The sequence below is a fragment of the Acanthopagrus latus genome, chromosome 18 (assembly GCF_904848185.1).
Source record: "Acanthopagrus latus isolate v.2019 chromosome 18, fAcaLat1.1, whole genome shotgun sequence".
Taxonomy (NCBI): Eukaryota; Metazoa; Chordata; class Actinopteri; order Spariformes; family Sparidae; genus Acanthopagrus; species Acanthopagrus latus.
Window position 1 is genome coordinate 1,644,402 of NC_051056.1, and position 19,322 is coordinate 1,663,723.

A 19,322-nucleotide genomic window follows, 5' to 3' on the forward strand; every position below is an offset into this window, starting at 1 on the left:
AGGATGTTCTGTGAGGTGTTCAACGTGTGAAAATGCATCGTAAAGCATACGAGGTTTCACAGACGTCATATTCCGACCTGCAGCTGCTTGTTCTGGAGCTTCACCCTCAACTTGACTGCACCAACAACAATACTAATAAAACACACATTAATACTAATAACACTAAAAGTAAAAGCTAGATTTCCTTACAGCTGATTTTTTCAACAGAATTTGGTGCGTAAAGCTGTTAGAAGTCAAATTGCCAGTTTGTCATCTTACATTTTCTTTATCTATTCATCGACGGCGATCCATGTATTAAACCATCTGAGAAAAGAATACGTATACATTCATTTGCAGGTGAAAACTCTAAATGTCAGAATAAAGTTATAAAATAACTGATTTTTCCAGCAGAGTTTGGTAAATAAAGCTGTTCGAGCAAATAAAACCTGACTGTCATTCTTTGAAACTTTTTTATTTTCTATCAGCCCTGGTCCCTGTGGTGCACTCAGGCATCAGTTAACACAAAGGCTTTTTTTAGGTCAAGTATTGTAAACTGATTACTTTCAGCTCCTCTCATTGTTTTGTGATGTTTGGCACATTAGGACAACAGAAAAAAGAATGAAAGTAAATGCATTTGCAGGTGTAAATTCAAAATGTTTTACTGAAGATTTTTTTCAGTGGAGTTTGGCGAATAAAGCTGTGAGAACACATAAAACTGACAGTTTGTCATCAGATTCTTTTAAGCTTTTTATTTTCTTTCTTTATTAATCAAGCTCTGGTTGTGGTGCATTCGGGGTCAGTAAATCAGAGTTCTCCTGGTCAAGGAGCTGCTTACAGAAGTGTTTCTGCAAAAAAATAGTTTCAGTCTTTTTGGCTTCAAACTTGAGTTTCTCTTTTAGGATTGTTGTGATGTCTTAATATTTTACCTCTCTGCTCTCAGGATGGATGAAGAGCCGGACAAATGCAGCTGCAAGTTTTCTCTACTCAGCTGTTTCCTCCAAAACACATCCCTTACACACACACACACACACACACACACACACACACACACACACACACACACACAGGCCCTTGGCCGAGCCCATTAGTCTGGTCACCTGCTCCTCTCAGACGTAGCTCGGGGTTAATTGTTTGCAGCTTTCTCTTGCGTCGCTGCTTCTGATTAGCCGCTCGGCCTGACATTCAGCAGAGGCCGCGAGGAGACAAAAGAGCTGCGCTGGAGTGTCGACGGTTTATTTACACGAGTCGACTTCACTTCCAGCGGCGGCGGGGATGAGGACGACGTGTCGGAGAGAATTTACAGTAACGAGGCTGACGTGGCATCTGCCGGCTGTTTAATTATCTAACACGTTTTTAAGGCGGCGTTCAGGAGAGTTTAATTGTGCGTACGTGAAGAAGAGGAGGAGGAGGGGAGAAGGAGGAGAGGGGGGAGGGTGTTGACAAATGCAAATACAGAAAGAAGTGCATTTTCTCTCACCCGGCTGGGAAAATAAGATGTTTGAGAGGCGGGGAAACAGGTTTTCAGCAGTCGAGGCCCCGGCTGACCTGCTCCATCATTCTCCGGCCGCCGTCATGAGTTACGACTCTCTGATAAAAAGTCTCTGAGCGCTCAGATCCATCACTGCCACACTCTACAGATCTGTCTCCCACAGACCCTCACCCACACTCCGCCATCCCCGGGGAGCGCCGAGTGGAAAGCCAAACGCCCGATGATTGAGCCGATGACTAATGACGACGACACGGGGAATCCCCGGTCGACGATTAATTCACCTCATCCAAACCCTACCTGAACCCGCCCGCCTCCCCCACTGAGCCTGGGATCCTGTAGTTCATAACCCCGCCCCCCGGAGGACAAAGATAGGGTGTGGAGGGAAGGATCACTCAATCTTCTCCATCTATTATCATCACTTTTTCTTTCTACTGCGGTGTCAGGGGGGGTCAAGGGAAATCTGTTCACCTGAAGCTTCAACACACACATTCACACACACACACACGTTCACACGCATACACACACACACACACACACACACACACACACACACACACACACTCCTGCAATCACAGCACAAAAAAAACTCCATCTTAACATTTTATTTCTGCCTGGTTTTAAGTCCAAAATGTCTGTTTTTCTGCACAACTCAGCCACTGAGAGTCAAATCATTACAACCAGGTGTCACTGAAAATTCCCCTGTTTTAGGAGTTTCCCAGAGTTGAGCTCATTAAATAAGAAATAGGCTATTACAGCTTCAGATCCTAGAAACGTCCTCCATTAGTTTATATCAGGTGAAATAGTGTCGGCCGGTTTCTTTGGTTTGGTTTCTTGACACATTAGAATATATTTTAAAATCTAACACATCAAACTTTGTCACAGACCAAAAGATAAAGCCTTTTTTTTCTGTCTATGTCGCAACATTAACCGTCTGTCGCTTCTGTTTTTATACAGTCCACCAACATTAATCAGCACGGAGGCACATTTAATGTCTGACTTAAGAAATATTAGAAGCTAAAAATTATTATTTCACTCAACAAACAGGAAGTTTTGGTGTCAATAAAACAAAAATGGCTCTTTTTACGAAGTCTTACATCTCAAACATGTCGGAGTTAAACATCTCAACAATTCCGTCTGAACAACAACGTTATCTAAACTGATTCATTATCAATGAAGACATAGAAAGAAGGAGTGAACCAGTGTTTATCTTTGATATTCTGCTCTTGTGTAATTTGAAGGATTTGTAGATCATAACACATGGTGGTTTAGTTTTAGTTTAGTTGCCCGGACCGCAACATGGAGGTATCGGGGTTAGAAATCATCAAATGATGACTTTCAGATGCTCAGATTATCATGATATGTTTCACGCATTAGAACTCTGGGAAAAGAAAAAAGAAAAAAACGTAAATTCATTTGCAGGTGTGTCTTTAAAAAAGATGTAAAATAGCAGATTTTTCTAATGAAGTCTGGTGAATAAAAAGTTAGAACAAATAAAACTGACAGTTTGTCTTCAGATTCTTTTACACTTTTTGTTTTCTTAATTTATGATTTTATGAGCTCTGGTCTGTGTGGTGCATTCAGACGTCAGTGAAACTAAAGATTTTATTGGGTCAGGATTTGTAAACTGATCACTTTCAGTTCCTCTGATTATTTTGCCGTTTGTACTCATCGAAATCAAACATGGAGACCAGGACTTTATCTAAACTAATTTAGCATAATTGAGGACAATATTTTATTAAATGAAGTTAAATAATGTGCCTTCAGCCATCAGTCCATTCATGTTTACATTACACAATAGTCATTTTTTATTCTCTAATACTGTTTCTGCTTCCTAAAAATACATTACTGTCTCCCTTTTAGGAATTATGAAATAATGGACTCACGAGTGCTCACGACTCGTATGGAGACGAGCGGGCTGTGACGGCAGGTCATGAGGTGACCTTTATATGTTATTTCTTATTAGTCGTGTCTGTTATCGAGTCCTGAGTGAATCATATATTTTCATATGTGATTTCAGTCACACAAACATGTTTTCAGATGTCTGTAGTTTGAGTCAGGATGTCATTCACCATCTCTCTCGCTGCTCTCGGCGTGACACGCATCAAACTCCTACGAAAAATCCTTCATTCATTCAAATTTCTACTCGATCCATCAATTCTCTTAGAGCACTGATCAAAGGATTCAAACTCACAGTGGATGGATTTTAACCTGTTTCTGTGTTTCAGGAGCAGAAACTTAACACACTGTAAGAAGTGTAAATATGACAAATATTATCAGAGTCTATTAGGGAAAATATGTGCTGGTATATTTTTTAGACAGGTTCTGTTTCTTGTTGTTTTTCTGTCTGACAAAAGGCACAACATGCTGCAAAAGCATTTCAGAATAAAGCAAATCATCCTCCACAGTTTCCAACTACAGGACTTCCTGTCATGGATGCAAACCAAATATGAATAAAACCCTGAGCTGCTTCAACAGATCTTAGCAATGTTAAGACACAAATACACAAAGCATCTCAGCTCCCACGCACACACACACACACACACACACACACACACACACACACACACACACACACACACACACACACAGGTGCTGTGACACTGACTACAGCGCTGACCTCTGACCTCCGGCACACCTTCACAACAACAATAAAAATTACATTTTGCAGCTTTTCCGGACATTTTGAGTATTTGTTTCAAACACAAAAGAAATGATCTTGTGTTTTCTTGTCTGAACTTTGAGGGAGAAAATCATCTCTCATGTGACGAACGATAAAAACATTAAATAATATTTTAAACTGCATCCAGGTGACCGCCGTGAAGCGTCCCTGGTTCAAGTCCAGCGGGGGAACCTTTGTTACATGTCATTCCGCGTCTCTCTGCCATCGTGTTCTTTATCTTAAAGACATAAATTGACACAAATAAAATGAGATTTCTGAATTTGTGATGGAGTAAAACCAATCTGTATTTGTTTTCTCTGTAGTTTAAGAGATTTTTTAATTAATCAACAAGTTCCTGGTGTGTTGTTTCTGATATGAACTATTTTTCCTCTTCAGATATTTTGGTTTTCTGTTAGTTCTCATTCAGACTTGGTAAGCAGCTGATTCTGTGACACCATCAGCGAGCTCAGCTGTGCAGCACAGTGTAACACTAATACTAACACTGTGATTTTAGCAAGAATAACTTCACGATGAGCGTCTGCAGGGACCAAAAATCCAGCTGCATTCAACAAATATCTTCAGCGTGAGGGCGAGAAATAAAATACAACAACACAACTTCTTCACAGAAATACAAATTTGGTTTTACACTTGTGAGTTTCTGCGCTACAAAAGCCAAAAGAAGGAAAAACATGAATCTCAAATCTTCTCACGTTATTTTGACAGAAAACAGCTGCAAACTGACACCGATTCAAACAAATTTCACCACGCGGGATTCAAACCAGCGCCATCCTCCGAGCAAACACTCAGCTTCATTATTCATGACTACGGATAAATTATCTAAATCTCAAAACAGCAGCAGACACAAACACAATCCTGATTTAACACCTGATCTTCACTTAAACAACACACATTTAAATAAACCTGGAATCCCTTAAAACAGGCCGGTCAGGCTGACGAACATCTCAACTCATTTCATTTGAGTTTCACGGTTTGTAAATAAGACAAAGGTTGATGTGGATAAACGGCAGAGTGAAGTGAGACGCTGCTCCGACACTCTATGGATCATTTCTTCTAAAGCAACATCAGAATTATTGGGACATTTTGAGGATTTTGCTGCTTTAACATAAACAACAACAAAACGTTTTTTTAATCAAATTTATTCCTCAAATCCATCGCATATTTTGAAGTATTATCATCTTGTGTGATTATCACTTTCCTTTGTTGTCTTGTTTCTTCATCCTTCCAGGTGAAATTATTCTTCACATGTAGCCTATTTACGTTACTGTAAAAGGTGCTGCTCTCGGCGTGACATGCACCAAACTCCATAGACAAACTGCTTGATTTCTACTTGAGATCTTCTTCAAGCTAAAGGACTTAAAACAACTAAGGGATTCAAATTTAGATTTTCACTTGTTGTTTTTTGACAGGCAGTACACTGTAAGAAGTGTGTAAAATATGACAGACATCATCAGAGTCAGACCACTCTGGGTCCAGGTATTGGTTGTTAGGCTAAAGCTTCATATTTTAAATATCAGGTCAACGAGTCTTTGATAAGTTAATAAAAAATTGTTTGAGACTTGAACAAAGATGAATATTGATGACGTTTCTGCAGGATCTGTTTCCATTTTCTCCTAATTTTTTTCCCTTATTATTCATTTTCAAAACATATCTAAAGAGCATTTAGCTCCCGTGAACTCAAAGCGAAGCCAAGATGTTCTTGGAGATCACTGAAGTGATCAGGTGACAATCACTAATAAATAAGAAGACTGCAGATTATCTGAATGATCAAACAACAAACGTCTGCAGTTTTTAACCCTGTTGAACATTTTAATTGATTCTGAGAGTTTGTGACTTCTCTAACAGTGATATCATCATCCCACAGATCTCCACACGGTCTGTTCCTTTTTCTCCCATAAAAAGTTTCACTTCTGCCTCTAACTGGAGGAAAGACAGTGTTTAATGTTGAATAAATTGTAAAGTAAACTAGTGACACGTTTTAATTCAAACAGGCATCTTTCTGTGACTCCCAGCAGAAAACACAACAGACACACTCAGTGATTTCAAGAAATTACGAGTCTCATCATTTTTCTACTTTAAAAACACGAAAACGGCACAAATCTACAGCTTCCTCTCAGAGACAGACATGTTAAACCTCCTCCTCCTCTCTGCAGGGTCACCTTGCTTTAAAATGCTTTAACGCACATTTCAAATGAGTTTCACTGAGTATTAACAAGTGTAATGTTACATGACAAGAGTGTAAGAATAAGACGCTGCTCTGACACGCTGACACTCTGAGAGGATTTCTGCCTCTGAGTTCTTCAATATGAAACTCAGAGTGATGAAGACAAAACGAGCCATTTTTTGAGTGAAGTCTGGTTCATCTACATTAAAATTCAGACACTTACAGATATGTTTCTTTCTGTATTTAATTGCAGGATCTGTTTCTATTTCATCTCCTGTTGTTGGTCTGGATTATTGGTGTTCTTTTTAACGTTGTGTTTTATCTTTGGAATTTTGTTTGTTCTGCAGATTTTAATGCCTTTTGTGAGTTTGTGGTTTTAGGCAGAAATAAACTTGACATGAGTTGATTCTGCATCTGTTTAATGACCATTTGAAGGGAATGTCACTGAATATTAATGAGTGTACTGTTCTGGACGTGCAGCAAAGTAAGGTGAGACGCTGCTCTGACACAAAGACACTGAAAGTATTTCTGTCTCAACTCACAAAGTGATGAAGACAAAACAAGTTGTTTTTGAGGAAATTTGGTTCAATCATTCAAATTTGGACTCCTACAAACCCGTTTCTTTCTTCATTTAAATTCTGAGTTTGTTTCTATTTTCTTCCTTTAGTCTGGATTATCGGTGTTAATCTGGTCGTCCACCTGACGGTAAATCTGTTACAATTTCAGCAGATTTCTGAATATTTTAACAACGTGTTTTGTCCCCTGAGGTTTCTCTGCTCTTTAGATTTTAAAACCCTCGGATGCAAGTTTGTGATTCTGGGCAGAAAATAAACTTTGCGTGAGTATAATCTGCATCTGTTTAACGTACATGTCATGGACATGAGTCTGCTGTGTGTGCTGCATATACGGCACATACAAATCCATTTACCCAGAGACACGTAATCCACCTGCGTACTACAGAAAGTTGGTATAAATTTGCCCCTTCAACCAGACCTACAACAACAATTTAACCAAATTCAAATTAGATCCTCGAGTACAGTCGATAAATCATTACTTAATCAAAGACTGATTAATCACTTAAGTCTTTTTTAGGCAAAATTGTTCAAACTTATCAGTAAAATATTAATACCTGCAGGTTTATTTCATCTTCTCTCATGAAGATTTAATTTTTTTTTTTTTTACTAATCTTCCAAAGACCGAACAAAAAATCAATTGATCAAAAAATCCAGTGCTTGTTAGAAAAGTATTGTTCTGCTTATACACTTATTTTTTTATTATTGTCTCTGTCTCTACCGTCTATTTTATGAAAAGGTATTTGGACAAGACTTAAGTTTCTGTTGGCTTTTAACGTCCTCACATTTCTGACGTGAGGCTGCAGTCTACTGTGTGTTTTCATGATAATCTGGATGTTGAATGTGTCACAACTGCAGGAAGCAACGAGATTAATGGATTAAATGATCTTCTGTTAAAAACATTTTACAAAAACTGAAAATTAATCTGATCTGTTGTGCACATTTATTTCACATACTTGATGCTTCTAACATAAAGGAATTCACGTTAATTGAAAAGTTTGTAAGTACAGTGAAGATCAGCTGTTATAGATATAAATCCCGGCAGAAAGTGTTTTAAAGCCGCGTGTTTTCTGAGCAGCGGACGGATTTTCCCTCTTCACGTCCAGGTGTTCTGAACCTGAGGCGGCGTTGAGAAACCTAAATTGATTTATTTGATTTGAGCGGTCAGATTTCACCGGAGCTCACCCGATGTCTCCCCGAGAGACACTTCAGCAATTTAGACCCTCAAAACACTCATTATGATGGGACTGGAAATAACTGCAGACGAAGACGGAGGAGAATCTCATGACATTTAAAAAACTATTTTTATTTATATTCGGCCATGCGAATTATTGACTTTTGGACCTTCAGGTTTGGAATTAAAACTATTTGTTCAGCTCTGTGAGGCTTCAAGAACTTTACATTTTAAAAACGCTAACATCGGGTGGGTTCTGGGTGAGGCTCGGTCCGTCAGATGTCGTGCGTGTTTGCATCAGGGGGGTCAAACGTTAACTTATTTTTATCTTGCGTGCAAACGACTCGAAAATCCTTTTGTTTGAATTTGTGAGCCATGTTAAATTCAGCTTCATTTCCTCCCGGAGTTGATTCAGGAATTAAATCAAATTCGCGGATTTGAAATTGAGTGCACTTCTTTAGAATTTGTAAAATATTTTGTTGGTGTAAAATAGAAAATATCTGTGAGATTTAATGAAATAAACATGTGCTAACTGCGATAATTGCGGTAAGTATCCCAGAGATGACCCTCGTGCAGCGGGCTGGAGCTCCGCGCTCCTTCCGCCGCCTCTCTGCGCTCTCCGCGCGCGGCGTGTTCGCTCAGCACCAAACCCCGTGTAAGATTTGTTTAAAATGAATCACGGAGCCGCGGCGTGGGAACTGAAACATGACTTCAACCTGACTTTTGGTTTATAAAGACACGTGGGAGTGCGGAGAGCATTACGGCGTGTGTGTCCGCCCGCAGCGGACAGCCAGTGAAGCCGAATTCGGCGCAGAAGTGGAGGGAGTCGGTGTGATGGGGCTGCCGCTCCTCGCTGACACCATGAACGCTGCTGGGCTAAAACACAGTTTCTGTTTGACGTGAGTTCATGAACTGATTGTTTCTTGGAATTGTTTTTTTTTTTTTTTTTTCTCCAAATGAATTTAACTGATTTTTGAATTAGAATCGAACTTCGGTCATTTTGCATGAATTATCAGAGGAAACTCAAAGCGTCCAGCTTCAGTTGATGTTCTGACAGTTTAGACTCAAAGTTTTCAGTCTTTTCTGTTTCACTCACTTCGCGCTCTCTTCGTCGTCTCTTCGACTTCTATTATTTGTCTCGAATTTAAAACGACCCTGGAGCTGTGACTCTGACTCTCAGCCATGTGCTTGAATCTGTTCTAACTTTGGTTCAACTTGCTGTTTTCTCGTCTGTTGCTCTGCAGACGGAACCTCCGTCACTTCTCAGGCGGATCCTGGAGGATGCGAACATGACTTTCACCTTCACGCTGGAGTTTTCTAACGGTGGCACTAATGGACAGGATTGGCAGCGCGCAGCAGAGAGCTGAAAAGTTGCTCGGTTTCGGTGATATTTTTACCTCTGGGCCGCTGTGTTGGCGTCCAAAATCCCTGCGCCCTGCATCCAGGAGCGGACCGGGGTCATGCCGGTGGGGAGCGGCTCCTCCTTCATGGTCAGGGCCCCCCGGGGGAGGCTGTCCTGGATGGAGAACATCAAAGTGTCCTTCTGGGAGCTTTGTCTTCACCAGAAACAAGAAAGAAGAATAATCCTCCCTGTACCAGCCACTCAAAAAAAGCCAACCTGGATTAAGGTGGAGAAAAGAGGAGCGATGAGGAGGAGGAAGGAGGAGGAGGAGGAGGAGGAGGAGGGACACACGAGCGAGCTTCCCCAAAGTACCGGGTCCTGATCCAAAGAAGAGCCCGGGATCCCTCTGGGTTTCTCCGGGGTTGTTTTAGATCCCAGCCCTGGCTCGCAGCTGCCCGGGCGTTAAACTGGCGTCTCTGTGAAGTTAAAAGAGGGCGGAGAGAGGCTCGCAGAGCGGGGAGAGCATCTCAGAGGAGCCCGCAGAGAGAGAGAGACAGAGGGATGCAGGAGAATCAGCCGGGATCCGGAGCGCCTGACGCCGGGAGAACGGAGCGCGGAGAGCCGGGGATCAGAGGGAGTGCGAGCAGCCGCGGATTGTGAAGAAATGAAAAGTGGGATAAAAAAAACACGCCAGCGCTTCAAAAAGGAGTAAAATGAAATGATTAGCAAACAAGAGGGAGGGACGGACCGTGGAAGGCTGCTGCTCCCGGGGGAACAGGGGGATTGGGCAGCGAGAAATCTCATCCCCCTCCCTCCCCGGCTCTTTATGGCTCCTCTGTCCCGGCGGAGAGCTCCTTCTCCCGGGGTCCGGGGCTCGGCAGCTCCCGTGGGACCGGCGTGGAGCGGGAGGGGGCGGGGACAGCACCAAATAAGGGCAGCTCATTCGGATATTGGTCGCACCTCTGGCTTCTGATTGGTGGAAGTGGCGCGTTGCGTCATTGTTTTTTCAAAACGGACTCCGAATAAGGGTTTCCGCGTGTTCGGCCGTGCGCACTGTAAAAAATGAGGTTTGAATGTTTCAAGATTGTGCGAACGGACTTCATGACGGAGACTCTTCAGACATGTGAACACACACAGTGACATGTTGACCCGAACACAGGTCACTTTCTGATTTTTACGCATCATTTAACTCTGATTCTTGTTTCTGCAAACTCGCATTATGTCTCGTCTCTATAATATCGGTAGTTTTAACTCTCCAATCCGTCATTAAATTAGTTGCTGAGGTTGAGACAGAAGTTTGAACCTCCTTCACCCAAACCTTCCGCGTCTGTTTCCCGCTCCAGATTTATTTCAGCGGGTACGAGACTGTAATACTGAACCTCATCAGTAGCACAAATCAGTATTCACTTCCTCCAGCCTCACAGACTTCTTCAGATTTCGGGGGATTAACTGGTTTCATGTGGAATAATCTCCTCTGTCATCCCGCGTTCGGGCTGACTGACACAGGAGGCGCGCAAATTTGGCACCAATTTGCGCTTTTTTACGCACGGACATATGGCACTCTCTCTCTTTCTCTCTCTCTCTCTCTCTCTCTCTCTCTCTCTCTCTCACACACACACACACACACACACACACACACACACACACACACACACACACGCACCAGGAGGGAAAGCCTCTAATAAGCTGTGTTATATTTCACACTGCTGTAAAATGTGTCTTTAATTTTAGAGTTTAAAGAGAGCAGGTCGCAGCGATCCATAATAATTACAGGTCCGTAATAATAATAACTAATAATAATTATTATTATCATTTTTCTCTGATCACCCCTCTTGATGTTTTGGGGGCTTTGACATCTCCAGCAGTCATTTTTTGTTCATTTTCGTGGCAGGAGCAGAATTCCTCTAATTAAGCACAAACTCCAGAGCAGCGCTGATTAAATATTTATCCTCCTTTAGCCCGCTGCCTCCTCCAGGGACACAGAAACGTCTGGAAAGCCTGGAAAAATATTTCTGTGCGCGCGGAGAGAAAAAGTCAATGAGACGCTGCAAACATGTTGGTGATGAAGAAGAGGAGGATGAAGTCGAAGAAGAAAAAGAAGAAGAAGAGGGTCCGGATTAGAAATCAGGCGGCAACAGGCTCCTTTCACTGCCCGGCTCTAATATAATATGTATTATTAATAATATGATTTCATCGTTTTAATCATTATAATTATGTGTAGTCAGTAAAAACATGTCTGAAAATTAATGTTCCGCTTTTATCATTTCAGTATAATTCCACAAATAATAATCATCATCATAACATTTTAATAATTGTCACAGAGGCCTGATGCAGCTGATTCTCACAACACTTGTGTTCCCCTCTCTAATACATTTAATATCATTTGATTGTATTTATTGTGTAGGTTCTCCTGATTCTGCTTCCTCTTGTGATTTTAGGTTTGGATCATGATGGCTTTACAAACCTCCTCCATAACACTGCCATCACCAACCCCTGTAAGATTCCCCTCGGAAAAAGACCTCAAGCCGCCGTGACAGAGCATGAAGACACACGACCACGGGAGCCTCAAACCACTTCTGGATCCTCTCAGAAGCCTCACAGCTCTTCTAGACCCCCTGGAGCACCATAAGAATTACCCCCAAAGTACCTGGAACAGCTCCAAGTGCTCCTGGATACCTGGGGGACTGCCATGATCACCCATGAGATCTCTCTTAAAAATCTCCAGGACCTTCATTCGAGCCCCTGCAACCAATTCAAGAACCCTCAGAGGTCCCTGATCCACATGACCAGAACCTCCATTAGAAGCCTGTAAATGTAGAGAAAATCCCATGGAACACTAGAACCCACTGGGAATCCTGGTTCTTCTTAAAATGCTCTGAAATCCCCCTAAAAAGCCTGGATACCAGGAAACATCCCTTGACTCCCTTCTTGGTAACACATAAACCCATCTGGAAATCCTTTGATAACTCCAGGACCTTCAACAGCAAAACCTTTGTCAACTTTTCTGGATCCCAAGTCCTCTTAAAATTCCTCAGAACCTTAATAAGAGCATCTTAAATCCCCTCCATATTTCCTAGAATCCCCCAGCGCCCAGTGGAACCTGTATTGGAGCATTCTTCACAACACATTAACCCCCTCTGGATATTCTTTAACAGCATCAGGACTTAAATGTCCGTGGATCCAAAGATATGGCTTGTTGGACCTCCTTTAGACTCCCTGGAACTACTTGAATATTACAGATCAAAATATTACAGCCTTCTCCAAGAACCCCTGAAACCGCCTCTAGTATTCGTGGATGTCTAGAACCTCGTCGATCAATCCTGTAAGTCTGTGCAGGTTTAAGAACCGCTGCCAGGCTAGTTCGTAACAGCACCACGGCAGAACAGTCTTTTTACACTATTCATTATTTGCATTAAATATATCAAATACACAGAAATTTTAATGTTTTCTTTAGTATTTATTGTTTAAGTGGTTGTCTCTCCTCATGTTCTCTAATCTTAGAAGAACGTTGTGAAAAGGTTCTTTGGGTCGTCGTGCTCAGAAACATCAGGAACACGCTCAAAGCAGCAGGATTAGAGGAGCACCTGAAGGACCGCATCACATGAAGGGCCCTTAATTTAGATTTACATGTTTTTAAAATAGATTTCCTACTTTAAACTAATGACATTATTAATCGAGCTGCTCTCATAAGGAACAGGGGAACCTGTCATGTGTGAAACACAGATGGCACTTTGTTCTGTTCCTCTGCTGCTGGAAATAAATCCAGCCGCAGTTTGGAGAACAGCTGCAGTCAGAGAGCTGAGTGTGCAGGGACAGGGCGCCACACAGTGGACCACAGACGGTACTGCTCGTCAGAGACCGTCAGTGGACAGAGACAGTTCTCTCAGATTTCTGAAGAATTTACAACCGCGGACACACAGGCGGTGATAACAATACCCATACAGAAGAATCCTAATAATGCAAGTGAGATTGTTACAAATCAGCCCAGCTACAAATATAAATATATGTTTTAATTAGACCTGAAGAAAATTAATTCGATCAGAACAACCTGAGCGTACGACAACCAGAAAAAAACAAATGAGACTAAGTAAATAAAAAACAAAGAGAGTGAAAGAAAGACAGAAGGAACTGTGATTTTAACAAGGTATGATATTTAAGATAGAATTGAATCTCCTTCTCAAAATACACAATTAAAACACAGAAACAGGTTCAAAAGATGACAAAGAAAAAAGAAAGGAACAAAAATCAATCAGACACAGTTTTTATGAAACTGTGGGTGAGATTCAAGTTGAGCCCGTTCAGTATAAATCTATGTGTGTCAGTAAAGCGCAGCTGACGAGTGTTGTCATTATTGATTAATCTGTTGATCTGTTTGTCAAATAAAAGATTGTTTGTAAGCAATATTCTTCCAAAATATCATGATAGACAATGTCATCGTTGTGTTCATTTGTGACGGATTTAAAGCCCGACATTTCTGCTTTAAATCTTAAATTCTGACAAATCTGCGAGCCGGCATTCTTCTTGGATACCCAGTCCTCCACACCTATATGTTAAACTAACAGCTGGTCCATACTGTGAGAAATATTGTATATGACAGCAAACATCATGATTTCATCTAATATCGAACTGACAATGTCGATCACAACCTCCCAGAGTCCAGGCTGACATCTCCATATGTTTTGTTTTGTCCAGAACTTCAAGATCAAGTTAAATTTGATAGAAAGCAAACAGCAAATCCTTCTCACCACGGAACCTTCCTCAGAACACAGAACCTTCCTTTGAATCCCCTCAGACTCCTTGAATAGAACCAGAACCTCTCAGTCTTTTCCCCTTTCCACCACTGAACGTGCTATAAAAACCTACCATCTCCAAGAACCCCTTCAGAAACCCTACAACGGAGCTGACGCCTCCTCTCACATGAGACACAGCAGACATTAGTTAGTCCAGCTCCATGTACGACCACCTGTTTTTGTGCAGCTCCATTCACTGGTGAAGATGCTGAATGTGGTTGAAAGCTCAGGAGAAAAACAATCTGAAGGTGTGAGGCTGAAGAATATTTAAATAAACTTGTCTCATTCATGGATTCTCTCTCCTCCATGACGGCTAAATGATTTGTGATGAGACGGATAGATTTGTACACAAGCTCAGATAAAATATTGGACTTCAGCACTCGAGCCAAATGAATCAGATCAGTGAGTCACCAACAGGCTGATTTATTTTTTGTTTTGAATTATAGAAAAATGAATGATATTTTTCTTGTTTGTGTGAAGATGCTGTTTCTAGACAATCAAATAAAGATCATTAAATCCGATATTTAATGATCTGTTCAGTTATTTGTCCGGCGTGATAACTGTGTTTATCATGACTGAATTCATATTTTCATGTTATCACTTTAAATCATGTCCTGTTTTATGAACTAGATGAAGACTTACATTTACATTAATAATCGTACTCTACTGTTTGATTTCTAACACAAACATCTCCAGTGGTAGACGGTGATACAGCTGAGGCATTTGTACTTTACTTGAGTGTTTTCTGTTCGTGCTACGTTCTTCTTCTACTGCACAACATGTATGTGACGTTTGTAAGGAAATTTTACACACAAACACATGAAGAGTTCATGAAATGTGTTATCAATTAAACTACAGGTCGACTCACTTTTTCAGGGATTATTAGTAATCCAGGGGACTGAAAAAACTTAAAAATACACATTTCAATTGGAGTGGAGAATAACCAGTGATGGAGTGTAACTAACTACAATACAAGTACTGTACTTGTGTAAAATGTTGAGGTGCTTCAGTAGTTCCATGTTCTGCTCCTGTATACTTCCACTTTCCACAACAGTCAGTACAAGCACAGCTGAAACTCTCACTGCATTAATCAATCAAAACTTGAATGATGCCAATGTTTTATCAGGGAACCTTCCCGTAAAATTATTGTCTGGTTGCAGCTTCACAGATGTTTTTTACTTTGAATAATTTGATTTAATTTTACTGTTGAACATAAAACTGTTTAATTTTATACAGTTGATATTTGGACTGAACAAACACTGTGAACATTGTCACTGTTTTCACCAAACATCAAACAAATCGGTGAGTTTGTGGAGGAAATCAATCATCAGAATAAAAAGATTCATAGATGTCAGTCTGATACAAAATGAGCTCCACCTCAACAAGTCCCACACTAACACAGGACTTTTCCTGACCACACTAAATATCTCCTCCAGACACACACACACACACACACACACAGCCGACTCAGTCCAAACAAATTCTCCTCTTTATCCTCTGATGTGGAGTCAAGACTGGAGGGATCAGAGGATCCTGAAGCCTGCACACCTCCTGCTGAGGGTGAACAGGGAGGTGGAGGTGGGGTCAGCACCCAACTTGAACCATCAGGGGGGCATTTAACCCCAAAGATGCCCCCACACACTCCTACACATCCTAAAACACTGTTAACTGCCCCCAGACTCTCAACACTAACAGGATTCAGCCTCAGTCTGTCTGAGCAAATACATCACACACACACACACAAAGACTACAACTATTACATTTAATGGTTAGGGTCATTATGCAATGTAAGTGAGGATAATTTCCAACATGAATCTCCTCTTTGTCACAATGAATACATACACAGCTTAATACTAAATAATTGCACTTGTGACAAATTATTCTTATACACAGTGAGACCAAACTGTGCTGTTCAAACACACACACAGTTCATAAAGTTAAAGAAACATTCAACTGCTAGCTTTTTTTAAAAAAAATAAAATAAATTTCTATAACCATGTCGATAATACCATCATGAATTCATTTGGTCCCGATATAACATCATGACAGATGAAGCGATGATCCTTTCTGCATAGCAAATTTTAATTTTCACAAAAAAACTATTCAAATTGGTTTCTTCCATCTGGAGAAGAAGATTTGTAGGTCAGCATTGCAGCCTCTGTAATTTGGATATGTACATGATATTTTGATAGCAGAGGGCCATCACTGAAACAGGAGGTAGGATAATGCATTCATTCCATTACAGGAGAGACTTGATGTTCTCTGAAGTTAGGTGCAGATCATACTTTTATACATCTGTATCGGCAATTGTCCTAAATCAGTTGGAAAATATTGGATATTGGCAATGAAACCCTTGTGTAAAACAAAGATCTATAATTAGTTGTGCTGGTCCCATATTGAATTATCAGTTAGCCATCACAGCATGAAACTCAACTGTTATTACAGATTTTATACTGCAGGTTTTTAAAATGCTCTGTGACATGGTTTATGGAAAACATTAATGGTTTCCACACTGTAAAGTAACTGCACACAGTCGCATCAGGGACATTTCACAGCCATCTGTCTTTCTGAATGTTTTTATTTTATTTTGATTTATTTTCAGGGTTCCAGTTTCCTGTGGTGGTGTCAGTGATCTGGCCATATACTCCAGATAAGGCTCCCAATGTTTCACAAATGTTTTGTCCTTTTAGAAGACGATATGCAGTCTTTTACTGACAAACACAACTGTTCATTTCTACAGACCTGAATGAGCCAGACGGAGACAGATTTCTGTCTGACTGCATGTTAAACTGTGTTAAACTGTACTTGGATCAGATGAGGAAGAAAATGCTTAGAAGAAAAAAACAAGCAGGCTTCTCATCGATAAATTTGAAAACACCAACTTCTGTATTTCCGTAAAAAAAACAGAATCTGGAAGAAAGCTGCTCCCCAGAAGAGAAAGAATCAGAAAAAAACCCCTCTGTTGATCTTGTGGTTATATCAATTTAAAATCAATAAAGGCTGTGAATCATTGCATGAAACCTTCCTCAAAGCAGCTCTGAGGACAGGATGAGCTGATTTCCCTTTTTCCTCACTTTGTTTTGAGCAAATACAGATATCATCATCTTTAAAAACATGTCAAACAGCTCAGATACACACAGACGGAGGTCTGAATTTGCTGAATTTAGAGGAAAAGCAAACAGAGTTCGCTTGGATCATTTAAGTGAAAGTAGAGAGTGACATCTAGTGGAGAAAACAGCTCAAAACAACTGCTGTATCCACTACATCATCGATAGACCTGTAGGAGATGAGACTTAAACACAGTGTATGTATCTGCACTGCCAGCTAACTTTAACACCATTCATTTAATATAACAATTATTCAAGATTATGTGAAAAAGTTCAGGTTTTCAATGTTCAGTTTCATACACTTTAACATTACATGTAAGTATGACTTTTTATGGGCATGTGTGAACACAAGTAACAAAAACCACCTGATGTCACTTCCTGCTCTATATGAAACAAACCCGTCCATCACTGGGACAAACAGACTCCATGTCTCTACTCGAAGACAGAAAGAAATTCATGTAGAACATTTGTGAATTTACAAGAAGGTCCAAATAATGAAGCAGAAGAAGGAGTCAGAGACAGAGATTATAAAGTGTCTCCAACTCAACAACTCACTAAACTGACACATTTGTTAAGGCAGTCTGGAGACTTTCTCCACAGGGACAAAGAAGTAGCCTATATTGTTACTGTTTAGTGTCTGTAAAATGTGACATGTTTAGATCAGTAAAATGTTTCTTCTTTCATAAATGGAGTGTAAATAAATAAATACTATCATTTGAATCTATCTTAAAATGTGTGAACTTTAAATATATAGTCTATGTTAACAAAATACCAGAGTCAACCTTTGAAATTCACCATGTTTCATTCCGTGTGTGTGTGACTGCAGGATGTACAGTACTCCTTCATGTGTTTTATATTCACATCCTCAAACAGAGGAAAAGGGCTCAGTGAAACAAACTGCTCACCTGAGAACTTGGATGTGTGATGGACACTTTCATGTTCTTGGCATCCATCTCCTCACAAAGCAGAATTTCTTCTTGTGCATCCTGTAAAACAGAGATCAGTATCAAATCATACATAGAGTACCACAAGTAAAAGTACTCATTAAGCAGAAATGCCCATTTTTCATTATTATCTACACAATAATGTGTTCTCTTTCATGTAAAGGTGAAGCTCCTTTTAATGTCTTTACATTCTGCTGGCTGGCTGGTTTCCCTCCACAAAGTTTAATGTTAATCTATAACATTACATTGTAATTGATTAGTTGATTATATTTTGCATTAATACTCTGAACATGCAAAAAGTTATCAAATTAATTAAGTTAAAAAGTAAAATGTTTGCCTCTGAATTGAAGCAGAGACTGGCAGCCTGATACTCAAGTGAAATACAGGTAAATTACCTCAGAACAGTACTCCAGTACTTGATTACTTCCACCATTTGCAGCAGGTTCAGTTATCTGCAGTAGGACACAAGAAGCTAACGTTAGCTGATGGCTAATGCTAAGCTAAAGCTTGTCTGTGCTAATTTCAGAGTTTAACTTTCAAGCTAATGTTAAAACCTCATTGAAATATGAATTGACAGTTAATTTTTACTGACATGTGTCTCATAAGTCATAACAATGCTGTGTCCATGAAACTGTTGTGCTGAAGGTCACAGACATTTTGTGGTCAGGATGCATGTCATGAAGTCATGAAGATGCCCTGGGCTCGTTCAGTCAGGTGAGTGCTCCACCTCCTCCACCCATTCCTTCGCCACCTGCTCCACCTCCTCCACCTCCACCCACTCCTCCGCCGACTGCTCCAACTCCACCTCCACCTTATTATTCATTTTTCAAATATGAAAACATAGCCAAAAAATGTACAAACTTTCCTCATAAGAACTTTTTATTCGTACATTTTGATGTTTACAACAGGGTTTTAAGACCAATGTTAGACCAAAATAGTTTAGAAATGAATGACGTCAACATATTTTGCGTTAGTTTTTTTTTTTTTTTTTTTTTTTAAACAAAATCTATGGAAGCCGAAATTGAAATTGGCTATATATATATATATAAAGAAAAATCCATGGCCAATTTCGGCTTCCGTAGAT

At 40.3% G+C, this 19,322-nt stretch overlaps 1 protein-coding gene and 1 long non-coding RNA gene across 4 annotated transcripts in view; both read right to left on the reverse strand.

The window, feature by feature from the left end:
• LOC119007873 (transcription factor COE3-like) overlaps nt 1–10,102 on the reverse strand; it is a 171,386-nt gene extending 161,284 nt beyond the window's left edge. For 2 of the 3 annotated variants that reach the window (XM_037077813.1, XM_037077814.1), the window contains exon 1: nt 9,453–9,586. In XM_037077813.1, the coding sequence (XP_036933708.1) occupies nt 9,453–9,586 (134 nt within the window). Of the gene's footprint in view, nt 1–9,452 lie in introns of all 3 variants that reach the window. The other variant, XM_037077812.1, reaches the window with a different exon arrangement.
• Nucleotides 10,103–17,202: 7,100 nt separating this feature from the next.
• LOC119007875 lies at nt 17,203–18,959 on the reverse strand. Its single transcript, XR_005071257.1, has 4 exons — nt 18,831–18,959; nt 18,634–18,690; nt 18,200–18,280; nt 17,203–17,726 (listed from the first exon to the last, which is right to left on the reverse strand). It is a non-coding gene; the product is annotated as an uncharacterized LOC119007875 (long non-coding RNA).
• Nucleotides 18,960–19,322: the final 363 nt, after the last annotated feature.